The sequence below is a fragment of the Rutilus rutilus genome (assembly GCF_951802725.1).
Source record: "Rutilus rutilus genome assembly, chromosome: 13".
Classification (NCBI taxonomy): Eukaryota; Metazoa; Chordata; class Actinopteri; order Cypriniformes; family Leuciscidae; genus Rutilus; species Rutilus rutilus.
In genome coordinates, this window is record NC_140218.1 from 10,179,180 (window position 1) to 10,202,714 (window position 23,535).

The following is a 23,535-nucleotide window of genomic DNA, read 5'->3' on the forward strand; positions in this document are numbered from 1 at the left end:
ATGGTATTGAAATCTTTTTCGAACGCGTGCTCGCTTTTCACTTTTACATTTTTGCACAAGAAAAAAAAAAACACCACTCACATTTTCATCAGAATACGTAAAAATCTAGTTCTTGAAATGTTGTAGGGCCAAAGGTCGTTGTAGGGCAAAGTTTTAGGGCAAAAGGAACAGCTCAACTGTTCTGTCAATTTTAACAATTCAGATCTTATACTTGAAATCAAATAATCCTCTCAGCTAACAGCTCAGCTATAAACAGGGAAATAATTTCACAGACGTCACTTACAGTAAAGGAGATCTGGCTTTGTGTAACCCTCCGCGGGGAGGTACCCACTAATATAAGGGTGAATCCTCGCCGGAGAGAGCAGAACCTGGTACAAAGGAAATTACTTCCATAATATGAGTACAGAAGATTTTCATGGAAAACACAGGCAAGATAAATCAAATCAGATACCTGTTATCTCAGGCATTCCTCAAGCAGAGCTGCTATAACATGCCCTGTGACTAAAACCCAATTATTTATCAACGCCTTGGACACTTAGTTCCTCATGTTGGACTTGTTGGACAGTCGGATAGAGTCACGTATTCCCAGTATTATGAATAAACCGGTGGAGTTTGTTTATGTGCATGTGAGATGTATAATATGGGTGGCTTGAGTACAGGATAAAAAGGGTGGAAGTTTCATTCTGGGGTCCTGTACTAACTTTCTCTCTCACTTACACACACTAACAGCTCTGAGAGAGATACTTTTACAGGTTCTGAAGGCATTAAGGACAGTGAGTGACGCAGTAAGATAGCGGAGAACAACTCAGAACAAGAGAAGAGGTTTTTGTCCAGCTGATCTAGTGTCCTCGCAGTCAGACAGGCAGCATGTATTGGGACGTGGCCCTCTGGAGCGTCGGGATCTGGGCGATTCTGAGTTTAGCTGGTGGACAACTGACCGAGCAGGAGAAATCAACCATCGTGGACATGCACAACAAGCTTCGCTCTCAGGTTCAGCCCAGCGCCGCCTTCATGCAGAAAGTGGTAAGAGATGCACCTGACCTGACTGGAGAAACATGTACAACATACTTCACTTTGGTTCTAGTGGTGAAAACCTAATTGTTCCAAGTTACTGAACAAAAAGTATTTATATATTTATATATATATGTATGTATTAAATGGTAGTATACATGATACATAGAAAATAACTTTCCCAAACACATGTGTGTGAAGTCTGAGTTTGATCTCTGACTGTTGATGTTTTGGTCTCTGGATGTTCTTATGAGGTCAAAGCATCTAATCATCTGCCATCAATCACAGGAATCCCATCTATAATAGTCCCATTATTACTGCTGTAAACAACAATTATCACATTAATATACATGGGAATTGTGTCATGATGCTTATTCATAGATCTTAGCATGAAAAATGACCAGGCTTTGCAAGATTCACTCAATGTTAATCACGTAAATTATAATATTACATAGTTATAATAATGTAAAACAACATTGGTTTATTTAAGGCAAGGCAAGGCAAGTTTATTTATATAGCACATTTCATACACACTGGCAATTCAGAGTGCTTTACATAGAAGAAATTAAAATAATAAAAAGAAATAAGAATAATTAAAACAGTTTAGAAAAATAAAATAAAATACAGTACAAACAGTCGGATGAACAGTGGCACAGTGCTCATTCAGTAAATGCATAGCTAAACAGAAGTGTTTGGAATCTTGGAGCAGTTCTGATATGTCTGTCTGTGGTGAGCTCTGTGGGCAGGGTTCAGCTGAGATTGTGTCTGTGAGCAGAGGTTGTTGTGGCGGAGTGGTGTTATCATTGTCCTTGTGTGATATGTCAACCACATGTCCATTTTGCTGCTGAAGTGAAGTCCCGTGGTCATTCATACTGTGTCCAGGTGTGTGTGTGCCGTTCAGATTGAGTGGATTGGCACACACTGCAGAAGGATGATTGAGGGAGAAGTAGATATTGTCCTTTAACACTCTTGAACCAAGTTTGTTTGGGTGATGGCCATCCCGATGAAATAGTTGTCTCTGACTCCACAAAAGATTGAAATTGTCAATGAAGTATACTCCTTTTATATTGCATTTTTTTTGCAGCCATGTATTTAGCCCAAGCAACCGTGAAAACCTGTTTGTTCCTCTTGCTGGGAGTGGTCCACTGATGAATGTTTGAACTTTCAGTCTTTTAAATGTTTCAAAAAGTTCATTGAAATCCTTCTTAAGGAGTTCTGACTGCTCTTTATGAATATCATTTTTCCCCACATGAATGATGAGTCGATTTGCAGTCTTATGTTTCATCACAATGTTCTGAAGTTCCCTGTTTATATCAGAAGTTGTTGCTTGTGGAAGGCAGCACGTAGTTGTATCCCTGCTGCTAATGTTTCTGATTATGGAGTCCCCCACTATCAGAGTCCTGGGCCCGGCTGCGCTCTGAGCTGAGTGCCGCTGTCTGCTCGACCTTGAGCGCCAGTTAGCATCAGTGTTAGCTACTGGCCCATTCAGTCTGTGTTCGATCACATTTATCACATTTGGGGATTCCTCATTTACATTCATTAGTACTTCAAACCTGTTCTCAAGATGTATAGGCGGTGGTAGCAGACCAGTGTTTGCAATCCTTGTCAGAGCTGTATCTGGGGTAGAGGATGCTACTGCGGTAATATGTGATGCTCGTGACAATCTGATGTCTCGAGTGCCTTTGGGTCTCGCTCCCTGTTTGTGCCATCGATTTGTAAGTCGATTGGCTTGTTTCTCTACCTGTCGAGGAGCACTAGTTTCATGGGACTCACCGGCTGTATGCTGAGGGTGTCCATGAGGAAGCTCTGTTGTGTGCTCCGTCTGGTTTGGTGGTCCCATAAGTAACTTTGTTTCAAGAACTGAAATCCTTTGTAAAAGTCTGTGGCAGTTAGTGCAGCAAGTAGATTCTTGAAGAGGCATTTTCTCTTATCCTTGTAGGCAGTTGTGTTTTCCTTTCCCGGAATGTAAGCTGGTCGGGTAAAAGAATTCTGCGTTTTTGTAGTATTTCAAACTTTGTCGTATGAGCACTGTGCTGATTTGCTGAAGTTAAAATTAGGTGATAAAAGGAAATAAAATATAAAAATATAGTAGATAAAATGTAAAAGCGATAGAGCAAAGCGCGGAGCAGTAAGCAAGAGCGTCCAAACAGTAGCTGAGCAGTATTTAAGCGTCCGAACAGTAGCTGAGCAGCATTTAAGAGTTAAGTAAATACATTTTTCTGCTGTCACAAAACTAAAAAATGTCAAAGTCAAATAACATCATCAAACTTGTTTCTGTCGTTTAAGGTGTGGGACGAGACACTGCGTGTGGTGGCGGAAGCTTACGCAACAAAATGCATCTGGGAGCACAACCCTGATCTTGAGGAACTCACTTTGGGGGAAAATCTCTTTGTCAGCACTGGACCTTTTAATGCAACCAAAGCAATGGTTAGCTGGTATGTAAACTATCTTAACTAAAACATAAATGAGAATGAATGAATGGCTGATGACTAAAAGAATAAATACCAATGATCTGTCATATGCAGAAATATTATCTGTAAGCAGTAAATCAACTCATTTCTTTGCACCACAGGTTTGGAGAAAATGTGGATTATGACTATGAAAACAAGTTCTGTCCTAAAAACAAAATGTGTGGCCATTACACTCAGGTAAGCACCGTTTCCATTCTGTGCGTTTGATTGGTTTTCGCAGTATGAATATGCAGATGTGACAATGTGTTTCTGTTTTTACAGATGGTGTGGGCGAACAGCAATAAAATTGGCTGTGCTACTCACTTCTGTGACACTCTTGAGGGTCTAGATTTTAAGAAGGCCACTCTTCTCGTCTGTGATTACTATCCTCAGTAAGTGTGTTACAATAATCCAAACTGAACATGAGCTCAGTGTTCTAGAAAGTGTGTTCATTCTAGAACATGGACAGTTTTACAATATTTATTGTGGTTGCAACTTAACATCATATGAGTTCATATACAAATATTTTAGTCTAGAAGTCTATACTATACTGACACAGAAAACTATCTTAAGTAATGGTTCTCAACCTTTTCGAATGACTCAAGGACCATTTGTAAGTCGCTTTGGATAAAAGCATCTGCTAAATGATTAAATGTAAATGTACATTTTCAAAGGCATCCAAATATATTTCTGCTGTACTGTCAAAGCTGTTCATTTTCAAACTTTTTATTTACAGAAACTATTTCATTCAGTCATATTTGATATATATTCAGATATTAATCATTATATTTTTTATAAAATAAATAAAATATATAAATGTTGTATAATTACAATATATATATATATATATATATTAGATGGTATATATATATATATATATATGTGTGTGTGTATATATATATGTATATGTGTGTGTGTATGTGTATATATATATATATATATATATATATATGTGTGTGTGTGTGTGTGTGTGTGTGTGTGCGCGCGCGTGTGTGTGTGTGTATATATATATATATATATATTTAGCTATTTAAGCTTATATAAAAATATTTAAGCCATTTAGTAGAGAACCACTGATCTAATATACCTTTTACATAATAAATTTAAATATTTATTAAATCCATCCTTCATTTTTTCCTTCATTTTTTCCTTCATTTCAGAGGAAATTTTAAGGGACGAAATCCATACATTTCTGGAAAGCCTTGCTCAAAGTGTCCAGAAAACCTGCCAGTGTGTGAGGAGAAAATCTGCGGTAATGTGAAAACTTTATCAGATCAACTTAAAGCAAACATGAACTAAATCGTTGAGGAAATTGCCATGAATAACGTACTTGGTAACGTAACCTCGGTTCCCTGAGAGTAGGGAACGAGTATTGCGTAGCTAATACGCAGTGGGGAAACTCCTTTCCTCAGATTTATTGAAGCTTTTATGTAAAACGCATTGCAGCTGCACAGCGAGCACAGAGAGTGACAGGATCACTCATTGGCTGTGCTGCAGCAACTGCACATCCAATGGCGAAGGCGCCTGTTAGCTGATTGGCGCACACATCAGAGGGGCGTGGCAGAGCCTATAAATGAGCCCGAATTCACCATTATAAGCGACAAACTTACCATGTTACTACAGTGCGGCAGGCTACGCAATACTCGTTCCCTACTCTCAGGGAACCGAGGTTACGTTAGTAACCGAGTACGTTCCCTTTCGAGAACGGTCACTTCGTATTGCATAGCTAATACGCAGTGGGGACGCAATGTAAAACGCTGCACCAAGTAACTGGCTGCAACTGAAAACCCAGCACCCCTGGGCTCGCAGAAACAAGCTGTAATTCATATATGAATATATATATATACTGATAAGACCGGACACCATCGGGCCTGAATCATATATAGTAAAGTCACTAAGCTCATAGCCCAATATTAGCTAATAGACCGGACACCACTGGGTCTGATTATACATAGGGACCAAAAACAGCCAAAGGCTGGTTCATAGTAAGGGACAGTGTGCTTATAAACAGTGACATGACACATGAATGAGACCGGATCTAGTCGAGTCAAATCATACAGAAAGGACCCCAGCTTGCAGGGAAGGTACCTCCTTGTTATAGAACCTCACAAATGTGGATGGCGAGGACCAACCGGTCGCCGCACAAATGTCCTGAATAGGAATACCAGAGGACCATGCCCATGACGAGGCCATGCCTCTAGTCTAGTCGAATGGGCCCTGGTGCCTATGGGGCAAGCCTGACCCACAGATGCGTATGACAGTGTGATGGCATCCACTATCTTTCTGGACAGCCTCTGCTTCGTGACTCGGCCACCAAAGCAGACAAATAGCTGTTCTGACTGCCTATAGGACGCGGAACGTTCCAAATAGACCTTCAGAGCCCTGACGGGGCAAATTAAATTAGCCTCCCCATCCCCATCAGAAGGGGCAAGAGCCAACAGTGTAATAACTTGTGCTCTAAACGGTGTAGAGAGCAGTTTAGGCACATAGCCATGTCTGGGTTTGAGAGTGACTTTGGAGTCACCTATTCCAAACTCCAAACAGGAGGGGCTCACAGAGAGCGCCTGCAGATCTCCCACTCGTTTGATGGACGCCAGTGCCATCAGGAGAGCAGTCTTTTATCGAAAGTGGTTTGAGATCAACCGACTGAAGCGGCTCAAATGGCGGACCCCTCAGGGCCCCAAGGACCGCGGAGAGGTCCCAAGGCGGTATAGAAGGGGATCTGGAAGGATTCATCCTCCTGGCTCCCTTTAGGAACCGTACGACCAAGTCGTTCCTTCCTAGTAATTGGCCAGCCACGGGAGCATGATAAGCTGCTATGGCTGCCACGTACACTTTGAGCGTGGACAGGGAACAGCCTGCATCCAACAGCTCCAGTAGGAAGGAGAGTATCACTGATACCTTGCATGACCGGGGTTCAAAGTGTCTTTCCGAGCACCAGCCGGAGAACACTGACCACTTCAGAGCATAGAGACGTCTGGTAGACGGGGCTCTAGCCTCAGAAATTGTTTTAAGGACCTTTTCAGGAAGGTCCCCGGGTACCCGCTGAGGGGCTACACATGTAGGGCCCATAAGTCGGGACGAGGGTGCCAAATCGTCCCGTTCGCCTGTGTGAGGAGATCTTTCCTCAGAGGGACAGGCCATGGAACTTCATCCACCATCTGAACCAGTTCTGGGAACCAAGGTCTGGTTTTCCAGAGAGGGGCCACTAGGAAGACTGGGCATCCGCTCTTCCCGACCCGTTTGATGACCCGGGGAATCATGGAAACGGGGGGAAACGGATACAGGGGTGACTGGGCCAGCTGGGCCAGCTTGTTCTTCGAAAAAAATACTGCGCAGTGAGCGTTTTCTTTCGAGGCAAAAAGGTCGACTTCGGCCTCGCCGAACACACTCCTTCAGGGTTCAGGGACCACTCGCCTAGGGGAGTGTTGTCTCGAGAAAGCATATCCGCACCCAGATTTTGAATGCCCGGGATATGTGCTGCTCTCAGAGAGCTCAGGTTGGCTTGAGCCCAGAAAAGGAGGTCTCTTGCCATGGAGTACAGGTTGCCCAACCTGAGACTGCCCTGGCGATTTATATATGACACCACCAACATGTTGTTCGTGCGGACTAAGACGTGGTGTCCTTTGAGGTTTGACAGAAATGCTTTGAGGGCCAAATAAACTGCTTTCATTTCCAGACAGTTGATATGTAAGCTCTTCTCCGTGCTCGACCAGAGGCCGGAGACAGGGTTGCCCTCGTGCAACGCTCCCCAACCTAGGTTGGAGGCGTCTGTGAAAACCACTTTCCTCCTGGAGGCCAACCCCATGGCCACGCCCACGTGGTACCAGTCCTGAGCCCGCCAGGGAATCAGGGTCCGTAGACAGCCGCGATTCATCGTAATGCGCAGGTTCCCTGACCGCCATGCATGGGCCGGCACGCGGCATTTGAGCCAGTGCTGGAGCGGACGCATACGCAGTAATCCCATACGGAGTACTGGCGATGCGGCTGCCATGAGACTTCCTGAGGGGTGCGCATGCGCCTGCTTTGAAGGAGGCTGTCAGCTGTTGTACATAGTTGTAGAGTCGATAACTGTGCCCAGAAAGATCACACTCTGACTGGGGTTTAGTTTGCTCTTGGATAAATTGATTTTGAGCCCTAGGCATTCCAAATGGCCGAGGATCAAATCTCTGTGTTTCAAAAGTTCGGTCCTCGACTGTGCCAGCACAAGCCAGTCGTCGAGATAATTCAGCACACAGTGCACTCCCTGAAATCTCAGGGGAGAGGAATGCCATGTCCATGCACTTCGTAAATGTACGGGGTGCTAGAGACAGAACGAACGGCAGAACTGTGTATTGATAAGCCTGCCCCTCGAAGACGAATCTCAAGAATGGCCTGTGATGGGGGGTTATCTGGATGTGGAAGTATGCGTCTTTCAGATCCACAGTAAATAACCAGTCCCTCGGGTGAGCCTGCGCGAGGATATGTCTGATAGTTGGCATTCTGAATGGCCGTCTCATGAGAGCTTTGTTCATATGCCTTAGATCTAATATGGGTCTGATGCCGCCGTCTTTTTTCTGTAAAACCCAGAGGCTGTCGTTGTGTTCGTCATCCGACGTACCGAATGAGACCAGGCCCGCCACGTGGATGGGGGGTGCTGGTCCGCCTGCGAGAATCAGAATAAGGCTTGTTTCGACGGTGATAGCTTCAAAGTTTTCCGGAGGACACAGAGACGTAAGTTGTCGCTGAAGTTGAGTAAATCTGCTATAATGGCGAATTCGGGCTCATTTATAGGCTCTGCCACGCCCCTCTGACATGTGTTGGCGCGCTGTTAGCTGATTGGCGCACACGTCAGAGGCGCCTTCGCCATTGGATGTGCAGTTGCTGCAGCACAGCCAATGAGTGATCCTGTCACTCTCTGTGCTTGCTGTGCAGCTGCAATGCGTTTTACATAAAATCTTCAATAAATCTGAGGAAAGGAGTTTCCCCACTGCGTATTAGCTACGCAATACGAAGTGACCGTTCTCGAAAGGGAACTAAACTATGCCTATTTTTGCTGTACACCCTCCTCTCAATCTCTCTTTTCCTCACAGTTCGTGAGAATCTCTTCCATCCAACTGAGGAGCCGGACGTCACTAAAGATCCGACTGTCTTACCTGAGCGTTCCCACAGGACCACGGAGCCCGTCGATGTTCCCCGAGAGTCCACACACGTGCCTGTTAAAGTAGATGAGACCGGCATGGAAAAAACTACCAAGAGTCATGGATCCAAGATGGAAAGCGTCTCATCTCATCTACTGATGCTCATTGTGCTGCTGCTTGTTTTGTGAGGGTCTGGAGTGGATGAGATTCTTCATAACCTGACGAGACACACACAAAACATGAATATATATAAAGAATATATATATATATATATATATATATATATATATATATATATATGGTAGAAAACTAAAAACTAACTCTTTGAATTTAACCTCTTGTTTTATTGCAGCTTTTTATATAGTGAAATGAAAAACTTTTTTCAAATGTTTTAAGATAATCTCGTGCAAGACGTTTTTATGGAAGATATGGATTAATAAATAAATAAGGTATTGCTACTTTTTGTCGCACAATTCAGACTTTAACCCCCTCAGAAAAAAATATATCAAAATAAAAAAATACAAATCTGAATATTTTTTATTGCATGGCAGAAACAAGATTCTATAAGATTTAGATCATCTGTTCATCTCAATTTCTTTAGGTTTACTGCAAGATGTGTCACTTTAGCTGGAAAATATTTTCATGGTTTGAATTTGTGCAGCCTTTTTATCTACAGTATAGTATTAGTTTTAATGAACAATTTGAGAATTATTACAATGCACAAGTATGCATGTATTGTATGAAGAGTAGGCCTATATATGTTTTATACGTATAGGCTAAACGTCATTTATAGTGTTAAGAATCAAAAGCTGGTAAAAACTGGAATGGAAAAATCTAAATGAACTTGAATAAATTTAGAATTTTGTTTACTCCATTTTTTTAATGATTTGTCCTATTTAAAGTGACCTATGGTGGTCATTTTCTTTAACATATGGTCAAATGTCCACTGTTTCTTATTTTGGATGTGACAACTTTTATGCAGTCACACGACAGATCACTGACCACTAATAACAGTTATTTATCATGTCCATAAATCATAATTCACAGATGATAGTCACTGCTTTGAAACTAAGTTTCATGTTTACAGCTTGATGTCAGGTTAACCTTCAAGTTAAGCTTTTTTGTTATTCAGATATTTTGCAGAGGAATTCTGTTTGGTAACTAGAAGGTTACATTTGTTACTTAAATGTTTAAGTATTAGTATGTTTTAATAAGTATGTATTAATAAAGCTAGTTTTAAAAAGCTAAAAGGCTAAAAGCTAAAAAGCTACAAGGCTCAATAGGGCATGTGGACCATATGTTACCAAGAAACGCTGCAGAAGGATCTTCCTTGCATTCCCGAATCCAGCTGTCACTGATGTTTGCAGTGGACCATTGAGCTTTCCTTTGGTCAGAGACAGTCCTATGCCAATCATTGAGCCTGAGATCACTGGAAACACAGAGAACTTCACTGCACAAGATTCAGTGAGTGCAACTCCCTCAGTGGAAGCTGTTCGCAGATATCCACAGAGAGTTCGTACTGCTGGATTTGTAAGTATTTTACTATTATGAGTTTGGTGCTATTAATTTGATGTTAAAGGAACAGGGTGTTGTAATGTTGTGAAATACTGTTACCTGAAAGTTGGTAACTGTTGTGTTTTCTCTGTTGCACAGATAAAATAAAATAAAATAAAAAGTTTATTTCTAACATGTTGATTTCTAAAGAAAGTGTTTCAAATCTAAAGGGGAAGGAGTGTAATAGATGTGCTAAGGGACGTGTATGTTAAGCCACGCCCGATGGTATGTACATGAGTGGTCCGTGCTGGCTAAAGTACTCAGTAGAGTCAGCATCTTATCAAAATATATTACACACGTAAAATCACAGAGCATGCTGAGGTGCACAGAAGTTGCCAACTTTCTGCAAAGTCAATACAGACCTCCAAACTTTGTGTGGCCTTCAGACTAGCTCAAGAACAGTGCGTAGAGAGCTTCATGGAATGGGTTTCCATGGCTGAGCAGCTGCAGTGGTGTAAAGCAAGCCGGCACTGGACTCTAGAGCAGTGGAGATGTGTTCCCTGGAGTGACAAATCACGCTTCTCTGTCTGGCAATCCGATGGACGAGTCTGGGTTTGGCGGTTACCAGGAGAACAGAACTTACCTGACTGCATTGTGCCGAGTGTAAAGTTTGGTGGAGGGGGGATTATGGTGTGGGGTTGTTTTTCATGAGTTTGGCCCCTTAGTTCCACTGAAAGGAACTCTTAATGCTTCAGCATGCCAAGACATTTTGGACAATTTCATGCTTCCAACTTTGTGGGAACAGTTTTGGGATGGCCCCTTCCTGTTGAAACATGACTGTGCACCAGTTCACAAAGCAAGGTCCCGATAGAACACAGTAGCGGTTTTAGGCACGGGCGAACCGGGCAATCGCCCGGGGCGGCATTTTTGGGGGGGCGGCGCCGCCGGCACGAGCAAAATAAATAAATAAAAAAATTTATCTGCGCCGCGAAGCGGTTTTCTATTATCTATCATTTCACTGTGTGGGGAATTGGCAAATTTGCGCCCCTGCTTGCTGAGAAGATGCCGTGCACAGAAGCTGTTTGTTTGAGAAGGGGAAAGGGGAGGGGGCGCGGAGGCGCGGGCGCGGATGACAGTTCACCTCTGGGTCTCTCCCAAATGGAACGGACAAGGAGGGGGGGGGGGGGGGGGGGGATCCATATAGTTATCTAAGTCAGTCACACCTCGACTTTCTTCCAAATAACGCACATTTCATTCATAATATTATAAATACAGGCCTCTATATTTCCTGCACATTTTTGTTTTTCTGAATGGTCTGAATAAAAATAGGTAATACAAAAGGATTACTTGGTCACCACCACCAAGGTGAATTGGTTTAGTCTTGACTTCTGGTCGTGACTCGTGAGTGACAGTTGGTATGGGGGGGATCAGGGGAAATCTGTTGATTGTCGTCGATGTCGAGTGCCAAATAAGAGATGGACAAGAAAGGTCACAGCCATCAGGTGTCCAATTTAGAAACGAGCGAAAGATAAAGGTATGCAACTATGTTTTCTCTGTATGATTACGGTATCCATGTCATGAATGAAGGGGCAATATTAATTGGTGGGTATAACTCTTATTTGTTATCCTTTTTGCTATGATTCTTGCTATGCTTAACAATAATTCGGTTTTAACTCAAACACGAGATCTAATTTCACCATAATATTGTGGTTTGCAACAAAACTGTGACAAGTTCAGTTATTACACTGCAAAAAATGCTTTTCTTAATAAGTATTTTTGTCTTGTTTCCAGTCCAAATATCAAACATTTCTTAAATAAAGATGCATAACGTTAACAAAGTGGTAAAATGACATAAGATATTAAGTCTTGTTTTCTGGGGAAATATATTTTTTTTTATTTCCCCAGAAAACAAGACTTAATATCTTAAAATTGAGTGAAACACTTAAAATTGAGTTTTTTTAAAGCAAACCATGATGATCTGCCAATGGGGTAAGAAAAATTATGTAATTCAATGTAGAACCGCCACTGATAGAACACCTTTGGGATGAATTAGAGCGGAGACTGCGAGCCTGGACTTCTCATCCAACAACGGTGCCTGACTCCTCATAGAGTTCAGGAGGAAGAAGTTCAAAATCTATCCAATCAACCAGTCTATCCAATCAGCACGAGAGGAGGCCTTTACGCAGCCGACTCACTTATGTTCCTCGACAGAATTTGTTGCATTTTCCTGTTGTACCGAACTCGTATCTAACCCTGACCCCAAAACCGAAGTACGTGCCGAACCGTGACTTCTGTGATCCAATACACCCCTAATATGCAGGGTATTGAAATCTCTTTTGAATGCACGCTCGCTTTTCAATTAAATTTTTTGCATTTGCACAAGAAAAAAAAAAACACCACTCACATTTTCATCAGAATATGTAAAAACCTAAGAAAATGCTTGATTAGGTATTATATTCAAATGAAAATATATTTTAATTTGCACTATATTAACCCAGTTTTATTGCTCTGTGGTTATTGTTGATTAAAATGTATTGTTAACTCTGATGTCCAAATTACATACTTTATTATCCAATGTTGGTTTGTGCATGTAGTTTTCATGTAATATGAGGCCCAGTGTTTGTTTGTTTTGTTGTTGTACATTATTTTTGTTGTTACAGACATGTGATGTACCTTGCTGTGTAAGTGTTCAAGATAATGCAATAAAAAACAATGTATATATATTTAAAAAAACTAGAATAGGAAAAAATCTGGTTCTTGAACTGTTGTTACTCAAGTTGTAGGGCAAAAGGAACAGCTCAACTGTTCTGTCAATTTTAACAACTCAGACCTTATCCTTGAAATCAATAATCCTCTCAGCTAACAGCTCAGCTATAAAGAGGGAAAGAATTTAACTGGCGTCACTTACAGTAAAGGAGATCTGGGTTTGTGTAAGCCTCCGCGGAGAGGTACCCACTAATATAAGGGTGAATCCTCGCACAAGAGAATAAAAAGCTACAAAAGAAATTCCTTCAGTAATATGAATACAGAAGATTTTCATGGAAAACACAGGCAAGACAAATCAAATCATCTCCCTGTTATCTCAGGCATTCCTCAAGCAGAGCTGCTATAACATGCCCTGTGAATAAAACCCAGTTATATCTCAACGCCTTGGAGACCTAGTGCCTCTAGTTGGACATCCGGACAGAATCACATATTTCCAGTATTATGAGTAAACCGGTGGAGTGTGTTTATGTGCATGTGAGATCTGTAATATGACTAAGGGGCGGCTTGAGTACAGGATAAAAAGGGTGGGAGTTTCATTCTGGGGTCCTGTCCTAACTTTCTCTCTCACTTACACACACTAACAGCTCTGAGAGAGATACTTTTACAGGTTCTGAAGGCATTAAGGACAGCGAGTGACGGGGTAAGATAGCGGAGAACAACTCAGAACAAGAGAAGAGGTTTTTGTCCAGCTGATCTAGTGTCCTCGCAGTCGGACAGGCAGCATGTATTGGGACGTGGCCCTCTGGAGCGTCGGGATCTGGGCGATTCTGAGTTTAGCTGCTGGACAACTGACCGAGCAGGAGAAATCAACCATCGTGGACATGCACAACAAGTTTCGCTTTCAGGTTCAGCCCAGCGCCGCCTTCATGCAGAAAGTGGTAAGAGATGCACCTGACTGGAGAAACACATGTACAACATATTTTGCTTTGGTTCTAGTGGTGAAAACCTGATTGTTCCAAGAGTTACTGAACAAAAAGTCCATGCAAAAATGATTTACTTTAAACAAAACCTTACTTACCCCAAACTTTTAAATGGTAGTGTACATGATACATAGAAAATAACTTTCCCAAACACATGTGTGTGAAGTCTGAGTTTGATATCTGACTGTTGATATTTTGGTCTCTGGATGCTCTTATGAGGTCAAAGCATCTAATGATCTGCCATCAATCACTGGAATCATATCTTTAATGGTCTCATTACTGCTGTAAACAACAATTATCACATTAAGATCAATGGTAATTGCGTCATGATGCTTATTCATTAGCACGATTAACACTAGGGAGTCTAAGTAATGCAGTAATCATGAGTGTGGTTTATCAAATGAAAACTTTTCCTAAATGTAGTATTAAATAAGTATTATATAAATCACTCAACATAAAGTAATTTAGTATCAATGTTAGTATTTAAAATGTCCCTTTAAGAAGAAGCATTGTTGCTGTGTGAAACACGCCTCAACTTGTGTGTCATGTGAATGCATGAGACCATCCTTTCTTATAAAAAAGGGACTTTTCGCATTGAAACCATGAGTCCGGTTGATTTAGACTGAATGGAGTGTGTGTGGGTGTGTGGATGCATGAAATACCATTGCGCAACGTGTGTGTGACATGCTGAGGAATGTGAATGTTATATGAGCCTGCAGGAACACTATGCTGAGTATGAGTGTTTTAATAAAGCCCCATGTGGTCATCCTGTCATACTCTCTTGTGTTTGTATTACAGGGTGAAATTCAGAGCAGGAATATGGGGAGATTTAGTAGAAAAGACTCTGGGCGTCGTGTGAAACATGTTTTGTTCACTTACATTTACACAACAATAGAGTGGATTGTACCAACAACATCATTCTGGGTCATATTTCACTGCAAAATGAAATGAAAAAAATTGTAGGTGCTCAATTCTCATGTAAATCAATGACACAGATTCATTAAAAATAAATGGAATGAATTGAGTTCCCTTTCACCTCTTCTTGTGCTTGAATATTTAAATAGGCAATTCGTAATACTGCATCATCATGAAAGCTTAAGCATTGGCTATTTAAATATTCAAGAACAAAAAGATGCGAAAGTGAACTAAATTCATTACTCGCACACTGTGTGGGAAGTTTAAGCATACGAAGCACACGCCCAGAAAGCCGCGTCTGAGACAGTGTGCAAATACTAAATTGAGCTCTCTTTCATATCTTCTTGCACTTGAACGGATAAATTCACACAAAATAAGGTCAAAAAATGCCCGTCTCGACGAGTATCCTAGTATCCCATAACCGTGGTCGGTTATGTCTTAAGTGAACGTAAACAGTAGAGAAAGAAAATGCATGTGCACAGTATATCAGTATATTGGATCCGTGCATTAAGTCTTAAAGTGACAGTATCCTAATACTATAGACCTACCTGAAAAGCACTGTCTTAGTTCTATTGTATTTATTTGTGCTATTGCTTGTAATTTGATTATTTGTTCTTATTTTATTACTGACTGTTTACATGTCTTTAATAATGTTTTAAATTTATGGTTAGGCAAGTAGTTTTAGCTGTGGTACCAAAATTGGAATAGAGAAAGTCTCGGTTACGTATGTAACCCTCGTTCCCTGAAGGAGAGAACGGAGACGTAGTCGACTGATTGGGATCACGCTTAGGGTGACATCAGTCGACAGCGTGCTGTCACCTTTGAGTATTGTTAAAACGAGCCAATGCACATTGGCGTCCGTGAATTGCATCACACGCTCCGCAGAGCGGGTATAAATACTGAGTGGCCCACTCAGGAATGCTTACGCTGGAGTGCAACCGCTGGAGCGTAACCGCTGGAGCGTCTGCAGCCGGGTCCACGCTGAGGCCTGGGTGGAGGCTGCTGCGGTGGCCCAGTGGTGACGAGCAGGCGGAGGATCTGCCCCGGGCGGACGGGTGGAGGCAGCAGTGGGCCGCCAGGGCAGGATGTGGCGGATGGCCTCCGTCTGCTTCTGGGTGGCAGAGAACTGATGGGCGAAGTTCTCCACCGCTTCGCCGAATAGCCCAACCTGTGAAATGGGGGAGTCCAGGAACCGAACCTTGTCCGCATCTCTCATGTCTGCCAGGTTGAGCCAGAGATGGTGCTCCTGGACCATTAAGGTGAACATCGCCAGACCGATCGCATGAGCTGCAACCTTCGTGCGGCGGAGGGCGAGGTCAGTTGCAGTGCAGAACTCACCCATGAGCTCACGGTCTGGGCTACCCTCGTGTATGTTCATGAGTGCCTGGGTCTGGTGGACCTGAAGCAGCGCCATGGCATGCAGAGAGGAAGTGGCTTGCCCACAGGTTTTGTAAGCCTTGACGGTAAGGACGGATGAGAACTTACAGGCCTAGAGGGGAGACGAGGATCCCTCTTCCATGAGGTAGCAGTCGCTGGACACAGTTGCATAGCGACAGACTGCTCCACTGGAGGGATAGCCTCGTAACCCTTCACCGTTCCTCCGTCAAGGGAAGTGAGGGGGGAGGAACTACTTAGGCGGTTTCTGGCAGAGAAAGGTGCCATCCACGACCTAGTAAGCTCCTCATGCACTTCAGGGAAGAAAGGTACTGGGGCAACCAATCATCCAACCGAGACGGTTCGGGACACGGTGGAGGATTCCAGATGAGCCCTACCGCCCTTTTCAGCATAGCTGCCATGTCTGGATCTGGCTCGGGCAGCGTTGGTCTCCCAGAGGGAGGCAGTGGAGCCGAGTCGTCATCTCCAGAGCCCAGCTCTCCATCCGATGCTGCGATGGACATCCTGTCCTCTGGAGGGGCCCCGAAAAAAATGGCTGGTCATTCCACTACAGAGGGACCAGTGCGCTCATTGGGGAGCTCCACCGACTGCAGTGCAAATGAGGAGTGAGGGACCCACAGGGCTTTGCCGGGTGGAGAACCCCTCTCTGTGATCCTCAGATCACCCAACTCACACGGCACTCCAGCCTTCTTCTGGGAAGTTGGCCCAGAAGAAACACTAGAGCGGGGCATGGGAATGGGGACTCCAGCTTCGCGGACAAAGGCGAGTCTTGATCTCAGCACCGCGATGGTCATGTTCCCGCAGTGAGAACATGAGTCATCCACAAAAGCTGCATCAGCGTGCTTTAAGCCCAAACACGTGATACAGCTATTGTGACCGTCAGAAGGGGGACAGAGCCCTACCGCACCCACAAACGCACGGATGGAATGGCATCTTGAAAAAGACGCAAACACACCCGTGTTGCTCTTTCAGGAAATGGGACCAGTGCCGGAGCACACAGGGGAATGACCGCGGCAACACTGTACAGAAACAGTGAAGCACTTACTACTTCCGCCTTCAACCGGCCATCAACAAACACTTCTAGAAATTAAATGCTGTTAGAACAGCAGTTGAGAGTTTTAGAAGCTCGCGATCACCACTGAAACTTCGCTGTAGAAACTGGGAGTGTCTTCCAGAAGAACACCGACACACTCGCTCGTTGTAACACAACAACAATCTTCAGAGACATCGACACCGATCAACACAGATCTTCTGTCACAAAACTAACAAACGTCAAAGTCAAATAACATCATCAAACTTGTTTCTGTCGTTTAAGGTGTGGGACGAGACACTGCGTGTGGTGGCGGAAGCTTACGCAACAAAATGCATCTGGGAACACAACCCTGATCTTGAGGAACTCACTTTGGGGGAAAATCTCTTTGTCAGCACTGGACATTTTAATGTAACCAAAGCAATGGTTAGCTGGTATGAAAACTATCTTAACTAAAACCTAAATGAGAATGAATGAATGACTGATGACTAAAAGAATAAATACCAATGATCTGTGATATGCAGAAATATTATCTGTAAGCAGCAATGCAACTCATTTCTTTGCACCACAGGTTTGAAGAAAATGTGGATTATGACTATGAAAACAAGTTCTGTCCTGAAGACAAAATGTGTGGCCATTACACTCAGGTAAGCACCGTTTCCATTCTGTGCGTTTGATTGGTTTTCGCAGTATGAATATGCAGATGTGACGATGCCTTTCTGTTGTTTTTACAGATGGTGTGGGCGAACAGCAATAAAATTGGCTGTGCTACTCACTTCTGTGACACTCTTGAAGGTCTAGATTTTAAGAAGGTCAATCTTCTCGTCTGTGATTACTATCCTCAGTAAGTGTGTTACAATAATCCAAACTGAACATGAGCTCAGTGTTCTAGAAAGTGTGTTCATTCTAGAACATGGCCAGTTTTACAATATTTATTGTGCTATAAGTTGCAACTTAACATCATATGAGTTCATATACAAATATTTTAGTCTAGAAGTCTATACCACCAGCGAATACTGACACAGAAAACTATATTAAGTAATTGTTCTAAACCTTTTCGAACGACTCAAGGACCATTTGTAAGTCGCTTTGGATAAAAGCATCTGCTAAATGATTAAATGTAAATGTAGTAACATAAATGTAAATAACTCTCATTTATATATATCTTATATATGTCTTTATATATAAATACTGCATATTTTAAAAATCTTCAGTTATGTATAAATATTTTTAACTCACAAATGGCAATTTCTCAGCAATTTCTTCTCAATAAAATATTTTACAGCTTGACACAACTAGAAATTGTATAGAAGTTTTTACATTTTTATGAGTTTTCCAGGTCTAGAAATCTCACTTATATTAAGCCCATACATACATACATACACACATATACATATATATATATATGTGTGTGTGTGTGTGTGTGTGTGTGTGTATACACTCACCTAAAGGATTATTAGGAACACCTGTTCAATTTCTCATTAATGCAATTATCTAATCAACCAATCACATGGCAGTTGCTTCAATGCATTTAGGGGTGTGGTCCTGGTCAAGACAATCTCCAAACTGAATGTCAGAATGGGAAAGAAAGGTGATTTAAGCAATTTTGAGCGTGGCATGGTTGTTGGTGCCAGACGGGCCGGTCTGAGTATTTCACAATCTGCTCAGTTACTGGGATTTTCACGCACAACCATTTCTAGGGTTTACAAAGAATGTTGTGAAAAGGGAAAAACATCCAGTATGCGGCAGTCCTGTGGGCGAAAATGCCTTGTTGATGCTAGAGGTCAGATGAGAAAGGGCCGACTGATTCAAGCTGATAGAAGAGCAACTTTGACTGAAATAACCACTCGTTACAACCGAGGTATGCAGCAAAGCATTTATGAAGCCACAACACGCACAACCTTGAGGCGGATGGGCTACAACAGCAGAAGACCCCACCGGGTACCACTCATCTCCACTACAAATAGGAAAAAGAGGCTACAATTTGCACGAGCTCACCAAAATTGGACAATTGAAGACTGGAAAAATGTTCCCTGGTCTGATGAGTCTCGATTTCTGTTGAGACATTCAGATGGTAGAGTCAGAATTTGGCGTAAACAGAATGAGAACATGGATCCATCATGCCTTGTTACCACTGTGCAGGCTGGTGGTGGTGGTATAATGGTGTGGGGGATGTTTTCTTGGCACACTTTAGGCCCCTTAGTGCCAATTGGGCATCGTTTAAATGCCACGGCCTACCTGAGCATTGTTTCTGACCATGTCCATCCCTTTATGACCACCATGTACCCATCCTCTGATGGCTACTTCCAGCAGGATAATGCACCATGTCACAAAGCTCGAATCATTTCAAATTGGTTTCTTGAACATGACAATGAGTTCACTGCACTAAAATGGCCCCCACAGTCACCAGATCTCAACCCAATAGAGCATCTTTGGGATGTGGTGGAACGGGAGCTTCGTGCCCTGGATGTGCATCCCACAAATCTCCATCAACTGCAAGATGCTATCCTATCAATATGGGCCAACATTTCTAAAGAATGCTTTCAGCACCTTGTTGAATCAATGCCACGTAGAATTAAGGCAGTTCTGAAGGCGAAACACAGTATTAGTATGGTGTTCCAAATAATCCTTTAGGTGAGTGTATATATATATATATATATATATATATATATAGAGAGAGAGAGAGAGAGAGAGAGAGGTGTGTGTGTGTGTGTGTGTAAATACTGTTTAAGCTTATATAAAGATATTTAAACCATACCTTTTACATAATAAAGTGAAATATCTATTAAATCCATCCTTAATTTCAGAGGAAATTTTGAGGGACAAAATCCATACGAGTCTGGAGAGCCGTGCTCAAAGTGTCCAGATAATCTGCCAGTGTGTAAGGAGAACATCTGCGGTAATGTGAAAACTTTATCAATGCAAATCAACTTAAAGCCAACATGAACTAAATCGCCATAAATAACTAAATGCTTATTTTTGTTGTACACCCTCCTCTCAATCTCTCTTTTCCTCACAGTTCGTGAGAATCTCTTTCATCCATCTGAGGAGCCGGACGTCACTGAAGATCCGACTGTCTTACCTGAGCGTTCCCACAGGACCACGGAGCCCGTCGATGTTCCCCGAGAGCCCACACACGTGCCTGTTAAAGTAGATGAGACTGGCATGGAAAAAACTACCAAGAGTCATGGATCCAAGATGGAAAGCGTCTCATCTCATCTACTGACGCTCATCGTGCTGCTGCTTGTTTTGTGAGGGTCTGGAGTGGATGAGATTCTTCATAACCTGACGAGACACACAAAACACTCAAGATGTGTGTGTGCACTGTAAAAAATTATTGTTTCCTCAGTATTTTTGTCTTGTTTTCCAGTACAAACATCTAAACGTTCTTAAATTAAGATACAGTTACTTAAGAAGCAAAATGACTTAAGATATTGAGTCTCATTTTTTTTTTTTTTTTTGCTTAAAACAAGAAAACATATCTCCCAATGAAACTCCTGACTCATAATCACCAAAGGCTTCGATTAGGACGGCAGAAGCATTATTATCTAGACTGGGTAAACCCAGCCTGATCTGCCGGCGATTTGATTTCACCCTGCAGCTCAAGCTGGAAACCTGTACATTTATCTCTGCTGCTTCCTTTACAAATTTGCGGGAACCAATCACAAACTGGCTTATCCACCTGGCGCACTACTGGCGTGTTTAATCCAATCCAATTCCAGAGCTGTTATGGCTCTGTCCAATTCCTTTTAACCTCTCGACGATGCTCAATGGCTTCTTTTTAGCAAACAAATCACTCGAGTGGGTAAATACCACTTTCATGTTTTTTTTTTTTGCATAACCTACAAAAATCGCTCGATTCCATTGCTGCTTCTGCAAACCGCTGATCAACACGTTTGGTTACACATTTCCTGCCTGGAGTTTTCGCGTCTCTCTGCAAAGTACGTCACCCGGATCATTTGGTCTGATTGGTTGAAGGACTATCCAATTGTGTACAGAGTCATTTGAACTATGCCCGTTGATCACGCCTCTTGTGCAGTAGAAAACACAAAGCAGACTCCCCAGACTAATGTTCAATCTTAAAAGATTGAGCTTGGTCTGGTGATAGCCAGACTAATTATTATCCAAAACATGGTAGAAAACAGAAAACTAAAGCCCTATTCGCACTGGATTAGTATTATCTGGGGACCTTGTGTGATTTAGAAATGACCCCCCACATCTGAATTTCGTATGGCGCATTCGCACAGGATAAGCGAAGCCTGTGATTTTACTCGAATTTACTGACTTATCTCCCGAATATGATGTCAATAGGCTATTGCTTGGAAATGTCTTATTATAATAGGTCTAGCTGTATGCTATATCATAAACAGAAGAATGTTCCTTACTGCATGCTTCTATACATGTCATCCATCTCCATCTAATCATTCTTTTTGTTTATGCTCTTCTAATGGTTTTCAGCTTTCTCTTTCTGCAAATTGTATAGTTGTATGGTGTATAGCGATATGACCCAGCACCCAAAATACTATCAAAACACTCCAACACAGCCTCCATTCTTCGCGAAAGATGGATAAAAAAGCGCACAGGAAACAAAAACCTTGAAAAAAAATATAAACGACCCCACCAAATCACAGAGATGCTGATTCGCACGGGACTAATATTATCACAGGACCTGATCGGCGAAATATGGTAGGTCATTTGCGGGGGAATTTTTACTTTACAAATTAGTCATGGCCGATTCGCACGGGATTAAGATCACAGACAACCTCCTCCAATTATTACAAATGACTAGAGGTCACCAGGTAATACTTGTCCAGTGCGAATAGGGCTTAAGAAATAAAGTAAAGAAGGTGTTTGAGAAACACCTCTTTGAATTTAACCTCTTGTTTTATTGCAGCTTTTTATATAGTGAAATGAAAACTTTTCTTTTATATCTCAGAATTGTGAGATATAAACTCGCAGCTGCAAAAAAAAAAAAGGTCTGCATATTTTTTTATTCCATGGCAGAGACAAGCTTCTATTAAGATTTAGATCATCTGTTCATCTCAACGTCTTCTCAAGTTTACTGCAAGATGTGTCACTTTAGCTGGAAAATATTTTCATGGTTTGAATTTGTGCAGCCTTTTTATTGACAGTATAGTATTAGTTTTAATGAACAATTTGAGAATTATTACAATGCACAAGTACATGCATGTATTGTAGAGTATATATATTTTTATATGTAGGCTAAACGTCATTTATAGTGTTAAAATTCAAAAGCTGGTAAAAACTGGAATGGAATCCCTAAATGACCTTTAATAAATTTTGAATTTTGTTCACTCCATTTTTTAATGATTTATCCTATTTAAAATGACCTATGGTGGTTTTCTTTATGGTAAAATATCCACTGTTGTTCTTATTTTGGATGTGACAACTTCTATGCAGTCGCATGATGGATCACTGACCACTAATAACAGTTACTGATCATCTCCATCAATCATAATTCACAGATGATGATGTTCCATGTAGAACTGAACAGACATCACTAGATAGCAGTATAACTGTATAACTATTTTAATTTTAATTTTAGTTTGCCTTTTGTTTCATAATATATTTGATTTCTATAACCCTTTTGCTGATTTTAAAGTGTTGCATAAACAGGACAGGTACTATCAACACATACACAGACGTAAAATGTTTGCAGTATGCTTTCATGAACCCTCACCTTCCCCAGCTGCACCTGTATAGATCTGCAATGGGTAATTAATGTATGCTGTATTGTATATATGATGTATATATGACAAGTGACTGTGGTGCTTTGCTTGTACATCTGGAAATGGAAATGATTATCTGAACAGCAAAATGGTCCAAGTCTAGAACAACACCCTACAGAAGAAAGAAAATAAATAAACATATTCATACTGTTTAGCACAAGAAAGATCAACCCTTGCCTTTCAAAACCAGTAGTAAAAACTTTATAGTACAACTCTTCACTGAAGAGATACATGCAAGTGAATTACGATCAAATGTAATAACTGATAAACGAAGGCATCTGTTGTTTAGACACAATCCATCAGGTCATTAACACGGGACACATCATGAGCAGCGCAGCAGAGTTCAACAAGTGTGTGAAAATGAGTTCCCTAACATGCGGATGCCAATCACTCAAATACGCACATCAACAGCAAAGAAATCGCACCCTATACCCTTAAAGGGATAGTTCACACAATAATTTAAATTCTGTCATCAATTACTCACCCTCATGTTGTTCAAAACCTGTATGAGTATCTTTCTTCTGTTGAACACAAAAGAAGATACACTATATTGCCAAAAGTATTGGGACACCCCTCCAAATCATTGAGGTCAGGCGTTCCAATCACTTTCATGGCCACAGTTGTATAAAATCAAGTACCTAGGCATGCAGACACTTCAACAAACATTTGTGAAAGAGTGGGTTG

The 23,535-nt window shown here is 41.8% G+C and overlaps 2 protein-coding genes across 2 annotated transcripts; both read left to right on the plus strand.

Moving 5' to 3' along the window:
• Positions 1-801: 801 nt before the first annotated feature.
• On the plus strand, positions 802-4,760 carry LOC311302380 (peptidase inhibitor 16-like; the record flags this gene model as incomplete). Its single annotated transcript, XM_084428197.1, has 5 exons — positions 802-1,023; positions 3,298-3,446; positions 3,584-3,659; positions 3,744-3,853; positions 4,622-4,760. Exons 1-5 carry the CDS (start codon positions 868-870, stop codon positions 4,758-4,760), a joined length of 630 nt encoding a protein of 209 aa, XP_084284323.1. The 5' UTR covers positions 802-867.
• An 8,475-nt stretch (positions 4,761-13,235) lies between these two features.
• LOC311302142 (peptidase inhibitor 16-like) lies at positions 13,236-23,003 on the plus strand. The gene is made up of 6 exons (XM_084427785.1): positions 13,236-13,719; positions 17,387-17,535; positions 17,673-17,748; positions 17,836-17,945; positions 19,909-20,000; positions 20,121-23,003. The coding sequence occupies exons 1-6, from the start codon at positions 13,564-13,566 to the stop codon at positions 20,354-20,356; spliced, it is 819 nt and encodes a 272-aa protein (XP_084283911.1). The 5' UTR covers positions 13,236-13,563; the 3' UTR covers positions 20,357-23,003.
• The last annotated feature ends 532 nt before the right edge of the window (positions 23,004-23,535 follow it).

Excerpts from the sequence above, each read along its gene's own strand:
- LOC311302142 (XM_084427785.1), top strand. The coding sequence starts at position 13,564 with ATGTATTGGGACGTGGCCCTCTGGAGCGTCGGGATCTGGGCGATTCTG. Across the intron at positions 13,720-17,386 it reads CCGCCTTCATGCAGAAAGTG|GTGTGGGACGAGACACTGCG; the intron begins GTAAGAGATGCA and ends CTGTCGTTTAAG. Across the intron at positions 17,946-19,908 it reads GTCTGTGATTACTATCCTCA|AGGAAATTTTGAGGGACAAA; the intron begins GTAAGTGTGTTA and ends CCTTAATTTCAG.